Source organism: Haliaeetus leucocephalus, unplaced genomic scaffold (genome assembly GCF_000737465.1).
Source record: "Haliaeetus leucocephalus isolate CR32 unplaced genomic scaffold, Haliaeetus_leucocephalus-4.0 Scaffold848, whole genome shotgun sequence".
NCBI classification, from domain to species: domain Eukaryota; kingdom Metazoa; phylum Chordata; class Aves; order Accipitriformes; family Accipitridae; genus Haliaeetus; species Haliaeetus leucocephalus.
Genome location: NW_010973284.1, coordinates 16,674,608 through 16,701,004, shown reverse-complemented (window position 1 = coordinate 16,701,004; position 26,397 = coordinate 16,674,608). Strand labels below are relative to the sequence as shown.

At 35.9% G+C, this 26,397-nt stretch overlaps 1 protein-coding gene across 1 annotated transcript in view; it reads left to right on the top strand.

Moving 5' to 3' along the window:
• Positions 1 to 26,397, top strand: part of EVI5 (ecotropic viral integration site 5) — an 87,731-nt gene that overhangs the window by 27,729 nt on the left and 33,605 nt on the right. The window contains exons 11-18 of the mRNA XM_010582641.1: positions 623 to 676; positions 3,106 to 3,138; positions 3,703 to 3,849; positions 11,518 to 11,652; positions 13,827 to 13,967; positions 14,508 to 14,666; positions 16,358 to 16,504; positions 21,762 to 21,857. Of these exons, the coding sequence (XP_010580943.1) occupies positions 623 to 676; positions 3,106 to 3,138; positions 3,703 to 3,849; positions 11,518 to 11,652; positions 13,827 to 13,967; positions 14,508 to 14,666; positions 16,358 to 16,504; positions 21,762 to 21,857 (912 nt within the window). The remainder of the gene's footprint in view (positions 1 to 622; positions 677 to 3,105; positions 3,139 to 3,702; positions 3,850 to 11,517; positions 11,653 to 13,826; positions 13,968 to 14,507; positions 14,667 to 16,357; positions 16,505 to 21,761; positions 21,858 to 26,397) is intronic.

The following is a 26,397-nucleotide window of genomic DNA, read 5'->3' as shown; positions in this document are numbered from 1 at the left end:
GAACTGATATCCACGGCTCTATTCTTAGGGATATGGATCCCTTCATCTGAATGCTGACTGCTAAAATTTACAGGAAATGCACTGGTAAAATATGTAATTTGGTACAATTCTTTCTCACTTCTGGGGCATCCGAGGTAAATAATTCTCAGTATAACCTTACAGATTAAATACCCTTTATTATATAATCTAACATAAATTATTGGGAGGAAAAGGAAGGAACCTTTGTAGCTTTCTCATTACCCTGCCATAGTGCAGGGAGTGCACTTTAATGTCCCTTAACCATGAAGACTGTGTCCGGCTCTGTTTATGAAGAGGAAGCTGTCAAGTCTCATCTGTGGTTAAGCCCTGTGGTTCACCTGCAGACAAACTGCTTTCATCTAATGCAACACAGATGCTTTCGTATAACACAAGACTTCTCATCTTCACTGTATCAAGCTGTTTAAACTCATCTTTTGAGTTAGTACATCATATAAAAGGATGTTAAAGGGGTCACTAATTATTTTTGTATTTATATTGATTTTCATAGATGTGATGAGATAAAAGCATTGTTAGCTTGCTTGGCTTTTATCAGACTTCCAATTCATAACTTGAGAAATACAATTCTGAACTGTTTACCTTCCAGAGGTTACGAACTGAAAATAGACTCCTAAAACAGCGCATTGAAACATTAGAAAAAGTAAGTATGTTGGTGATTAGATTTAATCTGTGTTAATTTATACTTAAATTGATGGCAACTTTATTATATGAAGTGGAAATCTCAGAATTATAGCTTACTGTTTTTCCTGCTAATCTATGGTGTTTACTAACAGTGCTTAGTCAAATAGCATGGCAATAACAAAGCAATTAGGGTCAGTGCTTGTAAGTGTTTAAGGTTGTTGTCTGGCTCTTAGAGAATATGAAATCAAACATTTTGACATACCCAACTTGTGTTGTATTGTTTTCTTTCTGAATTAAAAGCATCTGCTCAAAGTCCAGGAGACTACGTGAAATAGTGGACTGCTTGGGTGGAAAAGAGGTTATTGTGAGAGATCCTCAATTTTGAAAATCTGAAGTTGCTGGGTGTTTTTATGTAGGAGCAAAACGACAGACCTACCAATGACCAGAGAGAGATGGAGATGGAAGCAGATTACTTCATTGCTAGCAAATACAGCAGTAGAGGGGCGTTGTTGCAGCATTCATATTCAGTACAGGAAGTCTGCTGCCATTAATTTGTTTTATGTAGTTTTGAATTTTTGTAGCAATTTTGCGTACACGGGGGGAGGATATCTTTTAAGACTTCTTTCTGACAGATTTAGTCTGGAATAGAGTTTTGTTAGGCTTCTTTGTAATTGGATATAACTTTAAAAGTATGCATGATAACTGTTGTTGATACGCTGCCAACATGCAGGCATTGATCTCCAATGGCCTCTCCTATATTCTGGTATCATGCTTCCTATGACAGATTGCATCTGAGCTGGTCTGCTCTAGAATGAGAACATTCTTGTCCATCTTAACCATGAATGGCAACTATCTTTCAATAAATGCAATTGAATGCTCTTGTAAGTTGCAAACAGTTGTTTGTGTTTCACAGGGAAGAAAATGGTAAAGATTCGATTTAGAGTGACATAGTTGAAAGATGCCACACTTCAGATGTTAAATCTGTTACAGTTTCTTGGAAAAACAGTCAATCTACATCAAATTCTAATTAATTGATTTCTGAATTTAGTTTGGAAAAATGCACATAACAAGGACATATTGTGGAAGTTGTGACAAAAATACAATTTTATTAACATCTTTGTTTCTAATATTGAAGTGCTGATAAAATTAACTGAAAAGAGCAGACTTTTTTAAGAAGTTAAAGCTGTAGTGAATCACTTCAATGCTCTTGGCAAATTAATAGTAAATATCCCTGTTTTATACTTAACTTGCAGAGGCTTGAAATCAGATATTTTTTTTTTTTTTTTAATTAGGAAGTCCATGATGAACTGCCAGATGCTACTGCTTTTCCAAATTCTGTACTTAAAATTTCAGAATTCACTTTCAGAGTATCCCATTCTGACTGGAATTAGAACATTTCAAAATGGGAAAATATTACCTATTATTAAGAATTTCTGAAGATCATTATCATCACAGCATCTGAACAACAGATCATGAAGTGTGAACAAACACATTCAGTTCTTCTGTTGTAAACTTATTTTTAAAATATTTTTTTCTTATCCTAACCTATATGATTTAGTCGTGATTTCCTTAGTGTACCTTAATGACAAACATCTTACCTTAACTGCTGAGTAATAGCTCTTATCAACCAGTTTGAACTTTTAATTTTAATAAATGTTCCAAGGGCAAAGATAGTCTGCAAATAGATCTGTTATCTGTTGTAGCATCTGCAAAAATTGCACTGCTTTCAAGGGTGATAGAGTAGAAATTAATTAAATGTGCAGCTGGGGGGGAATATAGTGCTTGTCAGTGTGCATAAATGAAAATTTCTTTCTTGCAAAACTGTGGCAAGGAAAGAGAATCTATGAACTGCTCAAGTGAGTTACTGCAAGAGTTCAGTAAAACAAAATATTAGCTGTCATAGTTGAAATTTTCTACTTGTGTCTGTCAGTTTGCACCATTTAACTTTCCCGTTTCATCTTTTCGGAAGCTTTAGTTCTGCATGAATGAATGCCTCAGTGCTTAGTGGAGTTTCCTTTGTGCTCAGATTATGCCTTCCTTTCGTGTTGTGGATGGACCATAGACCATGTCTTGCATCTGTCTACTAGTTTGTATCAGATACTGTATCAGTAACTTTTGTTAATTAGGGAAGCAAGCCATTGGGATAAAAATACCCAGTCTCCTGTAGGTGAATTTTAAGTGTTATGGAAATCTGGCTTTGAGGCCTTCTTGTATCAAAGATGGACTGTGTTAAATCTATTGCAGAAAAGGCTGCTTCCTGGGACTTTCAGGCTGAGTTACCTTAATTTATATGAAGAGTTGTTAATTTCGCAAAAAGAGTTTGTACAGAAAATGGGTAGAATTTGGGCATTTTCTTTCTCTCAGCTCTTGTCTTTTTTGTCACTATTATCACTCCTTTGTTTTTTGGTTTTTCTTTTCCTTATTCCTGTCTGAATTTTTCCTTTGTAGGAAAGTGCTTCCTTGGCAGATAGATTGATACAGGTATAGTCTTTTAGTCTTTTACTGTATGACTCTCTTCCTACTCTCAAAAAACCCCAAACTGCTTTAATGCATGCATATTTGCATGCTATACTCTGTCCCTGCTTTGCTGATTTGGAATAAATATAGACCTAATCTCTTGCTAGAAACTTGTTTCATGTTGTTTACTAAAAATATATAAACCCAATACCTGCACGTTATAATAATTTTCCTAACCTAATGTAAAATTTTGGTACAAATTCCTATGACAAATGGATTCTAAGACACTGTATTAACACTGAAATTGAATATTGCGAACTTAAATCTGTGCATGTACAACTGAGTAATATTGCATGAAAGGAATTTTATTGAATGCAAGTACGCAATTGTGCTTGCTGAACGGATGCTAAACCTTGTAATAAAGTACTAAAGCAGCTATTTAGTACTACCTTGTCCTAAAATTTCTACCAATTGTACTCTATGCTCTTTGCAAAACCAATCTGATGAAATAAGCAACTAAGCATCATAAAGGCAGTCTTTCTTGGGTTTGTCCTCAACTGCTTAAAAAAAAATAAATTATGTCCTAAGGGACAAGTGACAAGGGCCCAGGAGGCTGAGGAAAACTACCTCATAAAACGGGAGCTGGCCACCATCAAACAGCAGAGTGATGAGGCCATTACTAAACTGGAGCAAGCTGAGAATACCATCAGGGAGCTCCAACAGCAGCAGCAATGGGTAAGGAGCCTGGCAGCACATCATCTCATCTTTTTCACTCACTTGTGTTTATTTTTCCTCATCATGACATGGTCTCTGTGCTGTCCTTGTCAATGCTTGTTCATTGTGATTTGCATTCTTAAAATTACACAAATTGGACTAAGTGATATTTTGGTCTGTTCTTACTGATAGATGAGATTCATAACCCTGGATAGATGCAAGTTATTAGTTTAAAGTAAAAAAACACAAACCACAACAAAACACACTGAGCCAAAAACTCAACAACGACAAAAAAACAACCCAAAACCCCACCACCACTGAAGAAATACTAACAAACCCCCCACCCCAAAACCTTTGGTAGCTCCTAATGCTAAGAATCTAGCCACTGCAAATTGCATCCCTCTGAATACTCAAATTTGCGATTCATAATGCCTTTACCTAGCTTCTCATTTAAGTCAGTCTCTTCCATGTTAACGTTTCTTCTGTGTACCTATATTTTTTTTCCTAGCTTGCTTAAATTTGCTGCTTGCAAAAATAGGAGGGCATTGTCCCCGAGTTTGGAACTACAGGACTATTAAAAGGTGGGGGGTTATATGCATATAGAGCAGAAAATAACTTTTAGCAGCTGTATGTAGTACTATGTTTGTATGTACTATGTGTTTTAGGTAGTGTTTTGTGCAAGACTTCAGACCGTTACTGTAAGACTGAAGTTACTTTCTCTAAGCTGCTTACAAAGTGCTTGGTATCTTGAGAGAGGGAGGGAAAGAGTTTCAGTAGTCTTCGCTTGCTGAATAAACTGTGCACTAGCAGTGTTGATGTGAACGTGTTCATATTGTTTTAAGTAAGTGGTATCCAAGTACTTGTCTGAAGCCCTAGGCATTTTAGGTGTATGAAATATAATTTTTTTAGAACTACAGCATACTGCAGCTGCTTACCAGGTCCCTTACAGGCAATATAGCAGTTTGTTTTACACATCTTCCACCAAAGCTCTGGGAAATACTTGTATCTCATCTTGGAAGGTGGAGATGAGATTTACTGTTAGACTGAAAAGAAATCGTAACTTAAATGCAACATTACAGAAATAGTTTATTATGTCTGTTTAATGCATTTCAGTGTAAAAAAGGTACATCTTTTAGAGTAGTTGCAAATAGTTATTAATGAGCTGTTACTCTGTAATGTGTAGTGCTGCTTTTTATTTAACTTCAGCAATTTCTTTAGGGAAAAAAACACGGAGAAATTATGATTAGGAAGATGGGGATGTTCTAGTGACGCTTTCCAAAATTTAGATATGTTGTAATCTTTCAAGTGAAATAAAATGAGAAATGTTTATAGACATGGGTAGCCAGCTGTTTACTGTCTGATTACAATAGTACCCGTGCTTTTGGCATGTGTTTCTGGAGGCATCCATGTTAATTACCTGTACTCAATTGAAAGTTATTAAAAGAGACTAAAATGCTATTTTTATCTATTGGTTAATTGATAGGTAATGTGACTTTTAAAGGTAATGCTTTTAATTATGCTGGGGACCTTATTAAGTAGCAATGATGGGAAAGCCTGGCAGGTTGGTTAGGCATGGGAACTGGTCCTGAGCAAAACTATAGATAACTGTGGATTGCAAAATTGGCTGGACTGGAGCTGTGAGGGCAGAAGATTGGACAGGTACTGCAGGAGTGATGAATAAGTAAAATGCAAGAATGGGCAGTTAATTTAAGAGCCTGCATGCTTGCAGCCTTGTTTTCCTCCACTTAAATCTGAACATGACTGTAGGAAATAGTCTGACTATGCGTGGAACTGAAGCTGTAAATCCATGTGGTTATAGAGGGATTTGCACCTAGTAGCTGACTAATTTTGAAGTGTAAGGAATAGTACTGTGGTTTTGAGTCTGAATTAACTTAGACAACGTGGTGAAGGTGTTAATATGTTTTCAATTAGTAGTTCCCTAGATTCTGCTGCATTAGTAAGATTTGTAATTGAACGGGCTTTTAACGTTGTTTCCGAGCATGGATGTAGGAGCAGCAAATGTCAATGGCTGTGTGCACTTAGGCCACCACCTAGTGGAAATCCATGAATTTCTTTTGAATTTTGGCATTTCACTTTGAGTACACTGATAAATCTTTTTGCCACTTCCTAGTGCTGGTGGCTTTGCTCTTGGCAATACTCTTCTTCTGTATTGTCTTACGAATATTTGCTTTAATGTGTTTTTTTCTCCAATTATTTCAGTTTTGTGTATGATTAGCAAAAATGATTGCACAGTGAACTTATAAATGGCTGCATAGTTCATCTGTACTTATTTAAAGGTACAGCATCTATCCTACATATTTTATAATCTACATCTTTTCAAATCATGAGTTGTCCGTTTCAGCATGATAGAAACTGTAAAGTTTGGGTATGAATTTCTGAATAGGAATGTATGAAAATAACTGCCTAAGGATACTTGTGGCTGCCTCTTTTGAACAACACTATGGGAATTAAAAAAAAAAGAAAACAAAACACAGCCCACTTTTACTTGTAAATCATGAGGCAGGAGAAATAAGAGTAGGGTTTTTTGTTTTGTTGGTAGCAAAAAAATTATCTAAACCGTACTATTTCTAAGAAGGCTAATATGTCCTTTGTAAAAAGGTTATGCATTTGTATTTAAGTATTATCTAGGGTTTATTCTATCTGTTCTATGAGATTTGATGGCATAAGTTGGATGCCTTAAAGGTAAGTATTGAAAGTGCCTACAGGATGTGTGTGTGTATGAAGAAATTCTTCACTGCAGCATTTCCTTGTAAGGCTGAATACAGAGATGGGTAGAGGAGTTTTCTTTTGACTGAAATCCAACACCAGAAGCGCTAATGATGTACAACTTTAATTTTTCCTGTGCTGAAGTATTTATAGGGAGTTTTTAGTTGAACCAGAATGACTTCATTACAAAGTATTGAGTCTACTTAGAGAGGTGGTTCTTACCATTGTTTCTTAGTGAAAGGAAGTGAAATTCTGCTGTAATACTTCTCCCAGACAACCTGAAAATAGTACTAATGATCATGTAATAAATCACATATTAACTGTCACACTTAATTTTACTTTGGATGCGAACTTTTACATCTTGGTAGAGAGCAACTCTGTCAGTGTAAGAGTGTTTAACATGTACAATCTTTTATATTGATAACTAGGAAAAAATAATTGTAAAGCTAACAATATTCTGAAGTGCTCTTGGAGTCAGTGCTTCAGCTACCTAAATATTTGCCTGACTGGTTTTGAAGAGAATGGTACTAATCTGTCTTTGGCATGTCTAATCTTTAAATATAGAAACTTGCCAAAGACTTCTAGATGTGGTGGGTAACCAAAAGATTAAGAGGAAGGTGGTTCCTTCCTCATACTGCTAGTAAATCAAGAACTGCATGGGGGAAGCTGTGCCTGACTTCAACAGAATACAGAAGGTTTTCTTTTGAGGCATGCTAAGAACGATGGTATTTGAGGAGTTAGGGGTGAGAGTAATCAGAGTGTTCTAACTTTGTCCTGATAATCATGTGCTGAAGTTTTTTTTCCTCTGTTCTTCTTCTCCTGGTGTTTCTAAATGAAAAAGGTAGCTTCTGCTGGATGTATAAAAATGAATAACCTAACACCTCCAGAACACGAATCTCAGTCTTTTCCAGTGATACTCTAATTTTCAATGATTACTCAGTTCATCAGTCTGAATGTTTGAAAATTGAATCTGAGAAATGAGAGGCAGTTCAAGCTAAAATTGCTTCACATCTTATTTTTAAATAGGCTCTTCAGGTGTATTATGTAAAGATAGAATTTTAATTGACTAAACATTCAGATGGAAGCATATGCATTTTGCAAGGTAATTTATAGCCATGTATTTGGTTATTGTTACAGCAACTCAATAATGTGTAGTTTCTTTTTGGGAACTCATGCTAAAATGACTGATAATAATTAAGAGCATGATAATTGATATAGGAAATATATGCTTGTAAATGAGTGTTGCAACCTTATGGAAGGCTTCACTTTGTTTTACAGTATACTTTTTTATACTACATTCTCATTTGCAACCAAAAAGCAGAAGATAAAAATATTGTATTTAGTGAAGTACTACAGTTAGTGCTTATATGTGTAAAAAAAGTTAGCTGGGCAAGCATTCTGTAATTACATGTAATAGTCTGTCATTGGCCAAGATAATATTAGGAACGGTTGTGTCAGTCTGTGAGATCTTACTATTTCTGAGATCTTTTAAAAGAAGTTAAGGGAAAATAAATCCAGTTGTGTGAAGCCAAACAAGGACTTGTTTCTTTCAGAAGTAGATAGCTGTAGAACTACTTTTTTAGTGCTTTATATTACAGACATCTTTTCAACACAGCCAAGAAAAACAGTGTTACTGTGGTTAAAATGTTTGGCTGGTGCCTGGAAATCTGGATTCACATTGTAGTTTTTGTCACAAATTCTAGTGCTTAAGGCAAATATATAAAAGCAGATCTTTTGCTAAAGATGTCACTCCTAAAGTAGTTTTCAAACATTGTTTTGTCTATAAACTTGTGTTACCTTTATATATAAAATTATTGAAATTGTGTGTTGTTTTTTTAAGGAGCAAAAATCACAACTTTGAACTTGTGAATATTGTTTTTTAATCTGTTTTGATCTTGGCTGTATTTTTTTCCAGTCTGTCAGGACTAGATTTGAAGTTTGCTGTGGCTAAATAGATAAGTACTTCTAACATATTCCTTAAGCAGTTGAAATCTGAAGACAGATTTAAAGAAGGCACGACTTGTGCCTGAAACTGGATAAGTAACTTTTCTTACACTCTCCATTGCTTATTATTTGACAAACATTAGTTAGTTTTTTGTAGTCCAAAATGATTGTCCTGGTTTCAGCTGGGATAGAGTTAGCTGTCTTCCTAGTAGCTGGTACAGTGCTATGTTTTGAGTTCAGTATGTGAAGAATGTTGATAACACTGATGTTTTCAGTTGTTGCTCAGTAGTGTTTAGACTAGAGTCAAGGATTTTTCAGCTTCTCATGCCCAGCCAGGGCACCTGACCCAAACTGGCCAACAGTGTATTCCATACCATGTCACATCCCATCTAGTTTAGGAACTGGGAAGTGGGGGCGGGGAATCGCCGCTCGGTGACTGGCTGGGTGTCGGTCAGCGGGTGGTGAGCAATTGCCCTGCGCATCATTTGTACATTCCAATCCTTTTATTACTACTGTTGTCATTTTATTAGTGTTATCATTATCATTATTAGTTTCTTCTTTTCTGTTCTATTAAATCGTTCTTATCTCAACCCAGGAGTTTTACTTCTTTTCCTGATTTTCTCCCCCATCCCACTGGATGGGGGGGAGTGAGTGAGCAGCTGCGTGGTGCTTAGTTGCTGGCTGGGGTTAAACCACGACAATGATTTAGAGTACACTTGCTTATTGTTGGAAAATCAGGATGTATGCAGCTCTTCAAATCTGCTGTTTTTTCTCAATTTCCTGGAAAGTACAAGAGGACTTCTTACCTGAAGAAAGAACACTGCATTTGTTCTTCTTCCATATGTATCATAAGCAGAATCTGGAACAAGAACTGCAGAGTCCATTTAAGTTGCTGTGTGTATCACCTGATGAACTTGTACAAACAGCCAGGGAATAAGAAAGAGCTGTTGCCTGTTCTCTGCGTCTGCGTGTTGTTACATATGCTACTCATGCTCCCATATAACATGAAGCAATTGTAGAAATGCATCAGCATTGTCCACCCATCCTCTCCTTACACTCAAATCAGGGCTACCTCCACTGCTTGCTGAGGCAAAGACACTATGTGGGTTGAAAAGAATATGAATTAAATTAGTATTGTATAAGGGAAAATTAATATTAAATATACTACGATCTTTGTATGTTGTTTCGTGTTTATTCAACTGCACAGTTAAGTAGGACGAGTGCTTAAATGGATAGTCTCAATGACACTAAAGACTGCCTGAATGAGCTATATTTCCCTCTTAATGCTTTGTATATATCCCCTCCATTATAGTTCCCTGTAGACATATATATATGAAATACTACAAATGGTAACACTGAGGTTAGTGTAGATTTTGAATTTGCATTGTACTCTGTCATGATGAAAGGCTTAGTTGGCATGCAGAAGTATAAAAATAAATGAAAACCCATTTCCTTGACCTTGTAGTTACATGTTGTAAATGTTTTTTTTTGTCCTGTTTACCTTTGGTTTGTGCATTAAAGGTCAGGGAATGTCACACCCTAACAGAAGCATATGGCACTGAAGACTTTTCTGTTAATTTTGTCAGCTGTTTTTATATGCAGAAATCTGAATTGTTTGATGCAAACATAAAATAAAGTAAGAAATAGTTGTATCTTTAGTATACTGAAGACTATATGGATTTTAAAGTTGCATTGTTAATTGCATAAAACTTCATCTATGAATCCAAGTATAGTAGTTATTCTTCACAGTCTAGTTAATGGCACCAAAGATGTATTAAATGATTTCCCTTTAAACTTAATTTTCAGGGTAGCTATGCATACTCAGCAACTAGGCAACGGTGCTTCGGGGATTTCAGCCCCCCTTTTTTTTTTTTTTTTTTTTCCCTAAACCAGAAATTTAAATGTTGATTATGGCATGGCCTGTCAAGTAAGCCTGACAATCTGTGGTGAATCCAAGTCATTTTAAAGTGACCCAAGAAAGAAAGAAAAATTATTTTGTAACTATTGACTGGAGGAAAAAGTTAAGTGGGGCTTTTGAATACAAATGCTTAGTATGACTTCAGTTGGATGCATCTGTTGAAAGATGCAGTTTCATAAAATTGTGCTTTAGCAAGTGAAAGGATAGATCTTACTTTTAATTCCAGCTAATCAACAGTCAAGAAATAAGTTAACGGTGAATTAACTTACTTGAGCAGAACTGTGGCTTTTTCCCTTCCTCCCGAAGTTTGGAAAGGGTGACCTTAAGTTCTGAACTGCTCTTTTATTACTGAGGGAATGTGTTTGGGTGTGCAAAGCTGTCTGGGGATAGTATTGGAGTAAGTCCTGTATGGAAAGAACCAAGTTTCTTTGTAGCTTGGGCCTATGCTGTCTGTCTAGAAGGGGCTAGCTATACTGCTATTTGTGCCTGGACTTTTCTCCTAAATCCAGAGGGCTTGCCGTAGAAGAGAATCTCAGAAGGAATATGTATAGTGTGAGCAAACGAGAGCCAAGGGTTGGAGTGGAAGAAAGAGGCAAGCCAAAGTGTTTGTGCATTGAAGCATACATGGCTTTATTTTAAATCCAAGATTATGGAAGGCTTCTGTTGAATTGGAGTTTAAGTGAGTAGGTATCAAGAGAGATACTTGTATTAACTTTGTAATTAGTTAGTCTTTCCTAAGCATCTTTTTTCTGCATATCACAAAAGAATCACAGATCCTTTAAGAATTTTTCAGTTTGGGTAACAATGAGACAAAAGTGTGAGTTGTTGCTCATCAGTACTAATAGGCGTCTTGGTTTGGTCTCACACATTTGGCTGTGTGGAGGTGCAGTTGTTTGAGAGGCATAGCATTAGGGTTCTTAATGTTAGCAGTCTGGATGGACATGTTAATAGACTTGTATAAGGTAAGCACTTTTGTTGATCTTAAGCTAGTGTTCCTAATGTTAAGCATTTGAATGTACTTTTCACTCCAAGTTTGGCATATAAAACCCCTTTCAAACCATCCGTGCTTCATACTAAACATATTTCTGCAAACTTTGTAGCATAAATGCAGTTCACGATACAGTGAAGACTTTGTGCTACAGCTGGAAAAAGAGCTGGTCCAAGCCAGGCTGAGTGAAGCAGAATCCCATTGTGCCCTGAAGGAGATGCAAGATAAAGTTCTAGAGATGGAAAAGGTAAATCAAACCAGGACCCTCTGTGTAAAATAGCACTAGAAACAGAATACAGGTCCCTGTAATTCTTTATAACTGTGCTCTAGAATCTTCTCTTCTATGTTTTCATGATTGCAAGATGCTTAATATAGCAAAAAAACTAAGATCTGTTTGCACTGGGAAAGGTTTGTGAAAAACAGATCACTTTTCTCCTGGTCCTGAAGCCACTGCAGTGGAAAACTTGGGATTCTGGTGGAGTCTTTACAGTAAACATCAATTGTTTCAAAATTATATTGTGCAACAAAAGCAGTAGGCTTAGGGTGAGTATTGAGATGATGTGAAACTAAATAGTTTGGGAGGGGAGGAGGAAAGAATTAATGTTACCATTCCCAGGTCTTGAGTTCCTGAGTGCCTCCCACTTTATCCGATTATGGGCAGGGGAAGAATAGCTCCACTGTTTAGTATCAAAATCTCTACTGCTTTTTGGGTGCCATCGCAGCTTGTAACTTACTGATGCCAGAGTTCAAGCTGTACTCAATCCAACTGTCAAACATTTACCTTTCTTTGAAGAAAAACTTAACTGCAAAGTAAAATAGGAAAATAAGGAAAGAAAAACCCCGCTAACTGACCTAACATAAAGCACACTTTTCAGATCCTGTTGTATTGGCTTTGGAAAATGTTTCCTCATGGAAATTTTAAAGAGCTGTATACTCAAGAATGTGGCCCAAACTTGCTAGCTAATTAGATTAACCCACTGGAGTTGAGATTTTTCTTTTTTAATTATCTGAGGGGCTTGATGGGAGTCTGACAGTCTAGTAGTGTGGTAGTTTTCACAGTACTGAACATTGGTAAGAATTCATGATCTAAGGTATTTTTCAAAGTTCAAAAAGAGACTGTTTCTTTATCTAACCTTCATCAGCATGAAGATAGCATTCACTGAAAACTTAAATGTGAAAAAAATGGAGTAGTGGGGGAAATTCCAGTGTACCAGACAAATTCAGATGTACAGTAGTATTTCAGTCTGTCATAATGAACTTAAGCATATGAGAAAGTGACTGAAGCTAACTCCCTCAAATTCCTACAAATACAGCTCTTTACTGCTGTTAGTGATGTGTCATGTAATCTGGGAAAATTCTGCTCAGTAACCCAAGACTTGCATGGCTATACTGACAGCGATGTAAACATTCAGAAACACACCCTATCATTTCCTATATTTGGCAGTAACTGGATCCCATGATTTTGAAACATGGAGATGCTAATAAATGGCTATTGTGCTGTGTTCTGTTAATGTTAATAATGTTCTTTACTCTCAACTCTCAAGAAAACCTGGCAACTGTCACAGTATTACATATCTACAAAAATACTTGATTTTGCTGAAAATTACTACTGCAAAATAAAGTAGAAAGTGATGAAGCACAGTTCAACTTCAAGTATTTGGTGACCAATGATTTGGTGTAGGGATATTGTAGTTAGGCAGACTGTCCTTTTTTTTTCCCCATCTGTTTTTTCCCAGACTTCCATTATTATGCTTTCATCACTATTTTACTTTCCCCAGGTCACTCCTGCTATGTGTGTTTCTGTTTTCTGTTTAGCTTTCTTTAGTCTTTCTACTTTTTCTTCATGTGTTTTTGTAAACATTCATGTGCTTTCATCTGTAAGACCTTTTCTTGACTGGTTGTTGTTTATAAATATTAATGGATGGTTCCTTTATCAACATACCTTTTCTCCTTTTCCAAGGCAGATGACCTACTTCCCCCCAAATAAATTTCCATTTATTATTTTTCCTGTAAGTCTAAACAAAATTTGTAATTCTAAAGGTGTAATTTCAGTTCCTTGTTTGCTTTGCTTTTATCAACTAGCTCAAAATCTTTCAGATTTATCTCCCTATTTTTGATGACGTCTGCAAAACAGTGTAAACAATGCTTTGTTATGGATACCATCTGGGGAAGTCTGGAAGTCCAAATGCCTAAAACTACCTCGTAAATTTTTTTCTGTAGCTGGCAGTTGAAAGATATTTATACACGCTTGCTATATCCAGGAACTTAGATTTTTGAGGGATTTCATTTTGCAAGGGATGTGTAATTGAGAATGTTTGCTTAGTAGTAAGAGTTATCATTCCATGTCTGTATTCTTGGAGTGGCTCTCACTAAGCACAGTTTTATTCAAATACATATTTAAGAGGATGGTCCTTGTTGCAGAGGAACAGCTCTCTCCCTGATGAGGAAAATGTTGCTAGACTACAAGAAGAACTGATTGCGGTAAAATTAAGAGAAGCAGAAGCTCTGATGGGTCTCAAAGAACTAAGGCAACAAGTCAAAGATTTGGAGGAACACTGGCAGGTATGGGTAGCAATACACTTCTAGCAATTTTTATTTGCAATGAATGATGATAAAGCAAAAGACTAAGAAATTTTGAGATGTAGAGATCAAGTGGAAACCAGTGATTGTGGATCAAGCTGCTGAGGTGAGAAAATCTGTAAATGCAGCTGCCACAAGAAATATGACTTCAAAAGTATGTTATAAATTGGTCCCTAGTTGTATAGATGGTAGAGAGCCTGTGCTACCAGCTAACCATTCTGGTAGAAAGGAAGTACTTGATCCGTACTCCTACTTCACTAAATGTTACTAAGAGCTAGAAACAGGCAAAAGTCTCAGGATATACTTGCAATTCACTGATTTACTGTAGTTAGGTATGGCTGTCTTCAGCTTTTTAATTGTCTGTTCTTAAAATTAGTAAGTTTCTGTAGGTTTCTAGTTTTTAGGACAAACAGGAGCACTGTAGCAACTTGTCCCCATATAACTCTGAGACCTTAAATGAAATAAGAGAACACCAGGAAAGATCAGGCATTATCAGCAATGCCATGGTATATTTTTTTTTAGCGTCATCTAGCTCGTACCACTGGAAGATGGAAAGACCCTCCCAGAAAAAACACAGTGAATGAGCTACAGGATGAGCTGATGACAGTCCGATTGAGAGAAGCGGAAACTCAGGCTGAACTGAAAGAGACCAAACAAAGAATGATGGAGATGGAAACGCAGGTATGTTATTGAACGCTAGCATGTGTGAATTGAGCTGAATGCTGGAAGATTGGTGTCAGATGTCCAATGATGATCTTTACCATCTACAGGCATGACTTTAGTTCCAAAATGCACTTTTTTTAATGTTGTTAGACTAGGAGGGAAAATCTAGTGCATACAGTCCAACTTAGTTTAACGTCTCTTTAGTCTTTTCCAGGACTAAGCTTTCTGAATTTCTCATTTGGACTAATTGGTAGACTCTGAATTTGTGTGAATCTTAATTCATTAAATTGTAAGTGACGTAACAACAAAAGTATGTTAAAGGTGTTTTAAATTTCATAAACTTAATTGATGATTCTGGTAATAGTAGTTCTAATTCTTTAAATGGCAGTGTTTTCTTTCATCCGGTGAAATTGTCTATATTAGACTACCTACTGAGGTCATGAGTCCTGTTACTGAATGGTAGACTCAGCAAAACAGCTGCATGTTGTCAGGTTTTTTTAGCAGAAGCTTTACCTTTCATGTGCCAGAAAAGAAAAGCATGATTCACCATTGCTGAGATTTATGCAGAAAAGACAAAAATAACTTGTCTGCCAAGATCTTTTTTGTGTAACTAGGGAATAAGTTGTTATTAAGCGAACAAATCTGAAATGAAAGTGCACTCAAGTTGGTGAGTTCATATGATATTAGAGAACTTTCAACTGAATCAATAACCACAATTTGCTGTTGATTAAGAAGTATTTGTAACAGGCTTTTGAGAAATCTTCCAATGAAATACGTGCTAAACTTAACTGTTACTTGGAGACCTGTGTCCAAAAGGCTAAGCAAACAAAAACACTTGACAAGCTTCAGCAATCCCAGAAACCAGGAGAGCATGTAAGGATGTGCTACTGAAGTGAGATGAGCTTACTGCAAAGCACATGGTGGCTTATTTCTGACAGAGGCACCACTTCTATACCAACTGAATAAAAGTTTCCTCTTGCCTTAACTTTTAAAATTTTCATTGAAGTGTTAATACTGTTTCACTACAGTTAAGGCGTGCTTTTGTTTTGTCAGTTTTTCCCCATCTGTGTATTTATTTTAGTCAGTAGGGGGCATAGGTGTCCTGCTGTTTGGATTACATATATTAAAGTCACAAGATCTTTAGGTCCTTCTCACTTCAGTGTTAAGCATCTTTGTATACGCCTATGGTGTTTAGCTATCATTTGACAGAAGTGCATTGGTTCTTGTGTTATGTACTGGTCTATGCACAGCTTCAAATAAAAATGGTGTGACTTGCACTAATGCACTGATCTTAAGATGCCATGTTACTTTCAGCAATTCACTGGATGGAGAAATGTGCATGTATTATTTCTGAAATATCTGATGTTTCTTGGATGCATCAGCTTGGTGTTGTAGTTGGGATACAGGTTCACAAAATCTTTGCCTTACCTAAGCAAGAGATTGGGAAAACAGATGTACTGGAGCTTTGCAATAATGTTCTTACAATGAGTCATCTGTTGTTTAAGAACAATTTGAATATCCTGGTCATAAACCAAATGTCATGCAAACTTTTCTGATTACACTTAGAAAATTCTGAATGCTTTTTCATCAGAATTTTTTTTTTATAGTAAATGATCTATAAGTCTTGTCAGACTTTGGGGAGTTAAATTAATATCAAAGATCTTTCCTTAACATGCATTTTCTTTCCTTTTTTTTGTCATAAATTTCAGAATCAGATCAATAGTAACCATTTACGAAGGGCAGAGCAAGAGCTTACCAACCTACAGGGGAAGGTACAGTATCTTTCTGCACAGAACAAAGGACTTCTTTCTCAGCTGAATGAAGCAAAACGTAGACAAGCAGAGATTGAATGCAAGGTAAACAACATTGTGAATAAACTATTTGTGTGCTAATGTATATGTACTTTTAGTCTTGTCTGCTATTGTTGCATAGAATTGTGTCTTAATTGAGAAGTAGAAATCACAAAACCAAAACTTTCTTTTACTGATTTGACAATATCATCTTGAATTTCCCATCTAACAAAAATCACTTGAGGTTTTGACAGAGCTGCTTCTTTGTGGTCCCACAAAGATAAACTTTTCTTTAAAGTGTGGTTCTACTCAGAAAAGTGTCTGTGTATAATATATAAAAAAAAACACTCTTACACAACAGATTCTGATCACTGTGTACTCCGAGTGTCTTTCGTGACAGAAGAGGTTCATTACCTCATACCAACTATTCCTGCAGAATTAGTTTAGGTTCAAAAAAAGGGAGTAAAAGTACTATTTGAATGGGGAGGCCTACAGAAAGGAGTTTTAGAGTAGTCATTGCCTAATAGTAATCAGACCTTAAGGGGACAGCCCAAAAACACTGGGCAGAAGAGTTGTTTTTATTACTGTTGATGCACAAAAGAGAGCCCTATCTGAAGTTTGAATCTCAGATTTAATTAGTTAATTTTGTAACTAAATCCATAACCATTTACTAATAACTTATGTCTTCAACTTGCACATGCATAATAGGGACAAGAAATAAAGGATACGTCTTACAAGCTTTTTTTCTATTAACTTCATGAAAATTTTCCTGAAATTGCTACTGAGATTTACTTCAAAAAAGGGCACTATTAGTTGACAAATCACTATAGTTAAGAGATTATTTGCTAGAGACAGGAAAACAACTTTTTACTTAAATCGTATTTCTAGAAGATGTATTAATAGCCTTTTATGAAATGCTAGTGCTGAACAGTCAGTAATTTCTAAATCCTTAGTAGTATGTTAAAAATAGTACTGTAATGAGATGAATAATCAGAATACCATTTATTAAACTGTGGTTGTGAATTGGCAACTTGAGAGCAGATGCTGTTACATAACTTGTTCATGATCACAGCTTAGTTTTGCCTTTAATGTAACTGAACCTTTTTTATGTGCACTACTTGTTTCTATTCTCATTCATGCAGAACGCTGTTAGTGGTTGAGTGTTTGTTTTTCAGTTTTATCCAATATATGTACATTTTGCTTGTAACACCATACGTACCCCAAAGACTGCATTAGCTGCAATTCCATCAAAGGCTTCCACGGACAGTATGAATCAAGAATGTAGCTTGAGTGGTTTATCATTGTTGCTTAGCCTGGAGATGAAATGACATCCTTATTAATATGCATAGTTTTGCTATAATATCGCACTTCCCAGTTTTTACGGATTTTCATTTCTTCTTGTAATTTCTTTTCTCCAAGGCAATACATTAATCTAGGTGATTTAGTTGTGTAGTAAACGCTGATCTTGTGTTTATTACTCAATGGCACAGTATGTAATTTCTAATTGGCAATTTCTTGCTAGTTTTGCCTTAGTTATAGTTCTTTCAGCAAAATGAATCTGATTTTTATTGTTGTTCAGTTCCATTTTAAAGAAATTTAAGAACAGTAAATAACTGAGATGTACTCCAGGTATTTCAGGCTTTTTTAGGTTTTCATTTTTCTTGCTGTCTTACCAGTTCGATTTGTTTCCAATGGAACCTGAATCTAACGTGCAGTGAAGATGTAACTTATACTGACTCATCAACAACTCCATCACAAGCTTTTAGGAAACAATACACTGAATCTTAACTAGAAGAAATTGCTTCTGCTGACTTTTTTTTTTGTTCACCATAATCACTGGTTTCCTAAATGCTATTTTTTTAATGATGAGATTATTCTTATTGATTTTTTTTTTAATATTCATGATTTTGGTGACATGTCTCTTCATATAACCCATAACTTTTTTGTTTGATTGGGTTTTGATACTGAAGCTCCTCATTAATCCTTAAGAGATTGAGAGGGTGTAGTCAATATTCTGAAGTTTTTGTTGACTATAAAAAGAGTAATATGTCTATAACCTGACTAATGAGTTAATATACATGACTATTCTCACTGGGATAATGTGCTTGGAAAGTTATGTTCTAACATGGGTTAGAGAAAAGTGTGATAGTAATAGACAAAGCACCAGTCATATTTTTTAGATATTCTCTGAAAGTAGCAGTGGTCAATAGCCAGTGAAGTAGCAGTACTGACATACACTAAACATTAGATCCTGAAGTCACTGACAGGAAAAAGATCACAGTTTACATTGTAGTACGTTTTCCAAGTTGACATTTATGATATAAAATGAAGTATTACCAATTTGATGCATATACATTACCTGGAGTTCCACTGTTTAACTGCGAACTAGAGTGTGACCTCTTGGGATGAGGGTTAGTATAATACCATATAGGCTTCTGTACTGTTTAAATATACAAGGTTTTTTTTGCTAACTGTATTGAAAGATGCTCAAATTTAACTTGTCGGAAACTACCTTTCTTTCATGTAGTTTCCCCTCATATTCCCTTTTCCCTCTGCCTCTGACATTTGTTGTGAACTGTCATTGTGACTTTAATAATTTATATAAACAATTCAGCAATGTTTTACAGATTTAATAAGAATGCCGTGTCATCAACAAAATTAAGCCATGTTAAACAATATGCACAAGTTTAAGTGTTCTCCTCTCCTTAAATGGGGCATAACTTGGTATTGAACTTCCTATTGCTGTTTCAAACTTAAGAAAAACTTAACAATTTCAAACTCTATAATATACAGCTAAGTGAAAAATGAGAGGATATAAAAAGCCATTGTCCTTTGACAATTGATTTGTAAGGATTGTCATTCTGTTTCCTGTCCCTTGCTCTCCACGCTCAAACTACTGGAAGTATGATTTTTTTTAGCTTAATCTAAGATTCATGCCAAATGCTTTCACTTTTTGTTGTTATAGAAGAGACTGTATTAGGTTCCTGTCTCCCCAACTCTATACTGCAATAAATGAAGGAAATTCCTGCTTGGGATTGCTTAAGGTTATCTCACTGTGTGAGGAAAATGAGATTTTAATGTTGAAGTGAATTAAAAGAAAAAAAACAACAGCTGAAGTTTAAAGTTGAAAAACATTGTTATGCTTGTCAAACCAAAACCTTGAAACGTTACTGGCTTTTTTTATACTACCTACCTGTACAAGAAACCAGTGTGTCCTATAGCTACTATGTAAGACATATGTTACAAGTGTGAAGGGCAACCCTCCAGCAGTAAGAACAGACTTGTCATAGCTATAGTCCTTCCAGAACCAGGTTCAGTATCTGTAATTTTACCAAATAGTGTTGCTACCAACTTAGATTTGGCTTGAAATGCAGATGATAATAGGCAGGTTGAACTGAAAAGACAGTACTGCTGTGTAAATTCCTGAAATAAAGCTGTTTAACATGTTACTGATATAACAACTTTGTATTCAAAACTGATGAAGAAAGTTTCAGTCATCTTTCGGGTAATGTCATGGAGCAATACAGACAAATATTAAGGTGGTGGGTTTTTTTTTTTCCTTCCTATTGTTCAACTCATCTGAAATGATGGTCTAGTTTTATTTCTGTCACTACATCTTGGCTACGTAGCAATATTTCTACTTGAAAAGGTGTATCAAAAAAAGATATATTTGGATTTTCAACTCCCCAGTTGTTTTTCTATGCAGAACAATCTGGCACATTGTTTCTGGAGCTTGTATTTTTCTTTAAAGGATAGCTTAAAATACATAAGCAGAAATTAAAATTTTTGTAGCAAGTTGCATCTCGTACCACCTATATGGCAACTGTTTTCTGTCACTGTGTACACACTGTGTACTGTTATGTTTTCCCCTTTTTATCTGACTATTGCTTCTACAGCAAGGACTTAATTTCAGATTATTTCTTGAACCACAGCACTGATCTTTCTAATCAGTTTTGCTGAAGAATTTACAACGTAAGATTTGTGCCCCCAGCCCAGTCTTGTCTTTCCTACTATATCAACTTTTGTGGTAATTATTGAGAACATGCTCTGTTTCAGAGATAAAGCATCAGTGCCATCTCGAGCAACACTACTGACTAATCTCAGATACCAAACTTAAACCAAGCCAGTCTGTCCTTCAGCTTTCAGTTAAATGCATGCAATCCTGTGGACTTGTGGGTTTGGCTTCATTCAAGCAATCAAGCAGCAGAATTTAGCAATAATGGCTAAACTTTGGCTAGCACATGATGGATTCCTCTGAAATGGACTCCACTGATTACAAATGCTGTTAGTTGGATCCTGTAGATGATGTATCTTCATTACAGGAATCCTCTTCAAAACAAACAGCATGTTTTCAAGTAGCTACTATAGATAAGCTTTGGCATATTCAATTCAGTCTCAGCCAAACTTTCTAATGAAGAGTGGTTAAGTACTGTCAGTTTGAAGCAGACATTAAAATAACTGAAATACTGGAACTGATTTACGGTAACTACAGTTTGCAGTTATACCAGTCTGCCATAAAAGTAGGTACACCTGAGCCTAGTTTGTCTCTTCCCCAGAATTACTTGCACTCCAGCTGGAAGTATTGCTCACTCAGTATCTATACTTCTTTCTCTCTGTGGTTGTGAGAAGCTGCTGACGATACAATATTAATTGTTTTGTGCTGAAGTCTTGAGGACTTGCCCCATCAAATAGAAATAAGGAAATTTCCTTCTCTCTTGTCTAAACTCAAATTGCCTATCATAGGCAAATTTACAGGTTATACTTACACCAGGAGTCTGATTGTAGATTACTGGCATTAGAATTTTATTCTAAACTGTCTTGCAAATCTTTATTGTATACTGTGATTGAGATAGCTGGACTTAAATGAGGTTGAGAATATCTGGGTTTGTGTTTGGTTTTTTTTTTTTTTTTTTCAAAGAGAATGATGAAATAACTTTTGTGCAGCTTTGCTGTTCATATATAAAGTCAAAAGTTGAAGCATGAGCTGTTTTTTTGTTGATACTCTTAATTTACAATATAACATTTCAGGAACACAAGACAGCTGTTTTGTGGACTTGGAAATTGATAACAGCATGTTTTCAAAACTACACTGAATTTTTTTTAGATTATTATAGTTTAGAATTGATATTAGATGACTACACAGTTCTATGGGTTAAAATTAAATTTGTGTTCTTTAGAATATGCCTTATCAATAGGCATGATATTTAACACAGCAGTATATTAAGTTTTCTTTACTTACATGATTTTGGGTAAAAGCAGTGCGCAGTCTTTAATCAACTGAAACTGATATTATTTGTTAGCTTCAATCTATTACTACTTTCAGAGTAAAGAAGAAGTGATGGCAGTACGGCTCCGTGAGGCAGACCGCATTGCAGCTGTGGCTGAACTCCAACAGCATATTGCTGAATTAGAAATCCAGGTAACAAGTGATGGCATTAAATGTGTGACTTGATACTGATTACTTTTTGTACTTTGTGGGTTTTTTCTTCCTCCACTTTTTTTCCCTATTAACCTACTGTGAATACAAGTGGGATAAGTGCAAAGTGGGATAATGCTATATTGCTGAATATGCCTCCTTTATAAGCCAAGGCTTTAAATCGATCTTATGGGCTTTAAATCTATCTTATCTACTTGTGAACTGGTAATAATTGCTTCTGTACAAGCACCCAGCTACAGGCTTTTAAACTCAGACTTCTGTATTTTTTTTGTCCTGTAATTGGTAATTTTGACTTATTAATAGATTGAAAACATCCTCTGTCCAAAAAAATGCACACATTTTGATTCCAGCAACCATTCTTTTCTGTACTTACTGCTATGACCAGTATTGGAGGATTTGTTGTAAAACTCTTTCTCCCTTTATGTGAATCTTGAAACCAGAAAAGTTATTTGCTGCTACCATGTCACTGTAGGATCTGAAGATGTATCCTTTGGCCTCTCTGTTGTTCCTTATGCTTTCAGTTCCTTTTGCAGCTTTCACAGTCCCATGAACTCACGGCTCCCTTGATGAGAGAACCAGAAATGACTGTTCTTTATATTTTCTTGGCTTTGAGAAATCATGGTGTCTTACTGTAGTCTGTCCTTTCTATACTTGTATACTGTTGTCCTGTCTGAATTCTGCTGCACCTATCTGCAAAGGTTTTCTTGGTTATTATTCCTAAGTTACAAGCTAGTAACTCTCTAGTTTACTTTTTTTTTTAAACTGGTATTGCTAGTGTCTGTCTTCCCTCTGAAATCTTTCCTTCAAGGTGATGATTTTACTGTATTGTGTCAAAGCTGCCTTTTCCCTGTGATTTCTCGACTACTTGCATCTTTTTCATCTCTTCATATATGGAATGTACAAATAAATTTAATGGAACTTGCATAAAGAATTTGCACATTGAATATTTTTCTAGTGCAGCAGGCGCTAGATTTATTAAAAGATAAAGCAATCATTTCTTTTAATCACATAATGCTTATATAATGCTGTGATCAGTACATTAAAAATACTTAGAGAAGTACAGTAAGCATTGCATACAAATCATTTATCATCTAGTAAGATAACAAGAGAGTAGCTGAGTTTAGGTCAATCTTCTACTCACGTGTTAGCGTTCTACTAAAAAAAAACACAAAAAACTTTAAAGGTTACTTCAAACAATGTGATTTTGTAGGTGAGGAGCCAGTACTCGTTTTGCGTTATTTTTACTTTAACATAGCCTTTAAATGCCATCCAGCTTCCATTGTTTGACTGATATGGGTCTCCTAAAAAGTACTCTAGTCTTGATTTTATGAAATGAAGAAATGGTGAATCCCATAATGATCAGTTGTTTTTTGATAGCTTTCACCCAATTAGTATTATGTTCATTTTTTAACATAAATATATCTGACTTGGTTTTCTGTTGTTTGATCAAATCATCAGTGCTCAATCACTTCATAGCTCTCTCCTATTCCCTTTCCATATATCTGCTTAAGCTATGAGTACCAGAATTGCATGCAGATTTTTATAATGTCTTGTCATGAGACAGGTAAAGTTAAGTGCAGGAACGTAATCTATTTCATGACTCTGGCTAATATATCCAAAGATTACATTGTCCCTGTTTTTTCATGATATTGCACTGTCTCATGTTCGGTTGTTTATCCACATCATCTCTCCTTCCTTTTCACTATTACTACTTTGCATGATGCAATCTTTAGTTATGTTTTTCCGTTTTTCTCATATTCTATGTAGCCTTGTTTTTTTGTTTCCTACTAAAGTGCATTTCAAGTTCCAGTCTTTTTGGTCTTCTTAGATGATCACCTGTTAATGATTTCTTGGTCTGTAGTCTCTTAATAAGATTCTTCATTTTCTGAGCAAATAAGAATGGCTGTGCTTGCTTTGTGTGCACTCTGGAGTATGAAGTCATTCTGTGGCTGTTGTTCATGTTTCTAATTTAACGATTTTGCCCTGTTAGGCTTTTGGCGAACTATTGATCTCAAACTTAAACTAGCTTGAAATACAACTTCTTCAGCTGTGAAATACAGGTTTTGAGTGTTAACTGTATAAAGACATTTAAAATAAAAGTGATTTAGTAGAAATAAGTTCCTCTAATGTCAGTTTACTTATTTTTGACACTCTAGATGTGATTTGAAATGCTTTTTTTGGGCTGTGACAGATTTTTTTTTTTTTTTTTTGTAAGATTCTGTAAGCAAATAGATATTTTTGACCAGTGTGTTTTGCCAGCAAATACGAAACTTATGATCAAAACTTCCTTTTTGGGTACTCATGCTCAAAGGCCTCTGAAACACCTGCACCAAAAAAAGAGTAATAATGGAGTTGGAAAGCCTTAACTCCCAAAGCTTGTAAACTATAAAACATGCAACTGATAATAGAGCTTAAAGAAAAGCTAGATTTTCAATTTCCTTAAAAAGCAGATAACTTCTTCCTCATTGGAGAAAGAGCTGCCTCCTGTTCTCTTCCATTTAGCTTGTCACTGGAATTGCTGTGAACTGATGTGGGGAGCAGAGGGCCTTTTAATCTGGACTTGCCTAATGACTGGCAATGAAATATTTAATACCATAAATACAATTAGCCAGTCTTGGAGCGTAGGTGTCCATCTCAAAGTTAATTGTGCTTTTAACACAGAGCATCACAAATAGGTCTGCTTGTCATATTGTTTCAAAGCTGATAAAGATGAAGGGAGGAAGTTAACTTACCGCATAACCTTCTTTTTTTTTTGAGGGGGATGGTGCTTTTCTAAGAAGCTGTAGGGATTCAGTGCCAGGTCCACATGGTCCATAGCAGTGCTTAACCTAAATTGTGCAGTTTTCTTTTAAATGTTCATGTAGGTGTAGGTGCAAGACACTGGTGTTAAATTTGTAACGCAGAGTATCACTACTCCCACAGAAGAACTGATCTGACATTACACACACAAATACTAGATTTAAATCACAGTTTCTGGGTTGCTCTTAGTTTTGGTTAGTAATAATGACAGGGAGAAGGAGATAGAACTCTGTCATTTAATGGTAGATGTCATTCTGCAGCAAGATGTCAGTTTATTATGATGTTAGGCAGTTATTTTTTACATGTTTTGAATGTCATCTTATCTTGGTCAAGCATTCAGTTCTTGATGCTAAGCTTTTAAACTTTTCTGTAAGCATATTGAAGTGTAAGGAATAGTCCAATACATGATGGATATTCTAAAAACAAAAGAAATGTGTGAGTTGTTCCATAGCAAAAGTAACACAAAATTGAAGTGTAACTGAAGTTTATGTTGCATATACCTAAGCCCCAGAAGTGACAAAGAAAAACCCTGAAGTTATGTATAAATAAAGGCTTACTTTGTCAGCCTTTTTCTCCTCTATCCTCTCCTTATTTTTCCTCTCACTTGCCAGTTCAGCTTCTAAAACCCTTGGGAAGCAAACATGACTTGGAAGTATTTAGCAGGCTTCTGGGCTTTGAGCAGGACATCTGAGCAAATTATTAACAAATGACGGATGGATTTTTGGGTGGCTGGGCTACTATTTTTTTGTACCTCCACACTGGGGAGAAGCTGTTCTCTTTAATATGATATGTTCTGCTTTCTCACAAAGGTTAGAAGTTCACATCCTATAACTAAATGACTTGTTTTGGCCAAGCTATACGCACTCTCTGATCCCTTTTGTCCCATCCTTTTGTAAGATGTAGAGAGGCAAGGCTACGGAATGGATATTGTCTCCCTTTATATCTATAGTCAATCAGCAAAACCTCAGGTTTGTTTCCTCAGGGAATGAATCTTTCTTGTTTTCATCTGAACTGGTCTGATAGCTTCAAACTGCAACAAGCAAATGCTTTTAAATTCTTGATATCAGCCTTTAAAACCCTGTTGCTTTTAGCTTGTGTGTGGTTTCCTAAAGCTGCCAAGAAAAGTCTACCAAGCTTCGCTATACTTCTGGCCTAATAGTAAGTGTTCCTTCTGATTGCATATGGGCAGTCCTGTTAGTCCCTTGGTGGTGTTTTTGTTTTTTCCCTGCAGTAGTTGAAGGAAGGACAGACTAAATGAGAGAAGAGGCTACAGAGAAATTCAGGCAAGGTCATGTCAGTTACAAGCTAGAGTCAATCAGCTGGCTAGGGTAAGGAGCACTAGGCCAGTGAAAGTGTAGGCAGTCTGGGGAAGCAGAGCTGGGGCAGCTGCAGTCTCTGCTCTGCAGCTTAATCCCTCTCCCTCCATTTCTATTCAGGCTGGTGACTTGTAGCATCCTCTTAAAATTATCTATGGCTGGCTTCGGTTGCAGAGTTACAGAGCTCACTGGTAGTACAGAAAACTGGTTTTAGGTCTGAGTAATCTTAAAGCAAAAACTATAAGAATTCATTCTTCTCTTTGTTAGGTTGATCTGGACAGGGGGTAACATCACTTCCTCCTGATGTGTTTCCTGGTAGATTCAGAGAATTTTGTCACATTTACCCTATCTCTAACCATGTCAAAGCTACTTTGAGAAAAACTGTAAAGGAAATCCATGATTGTGAT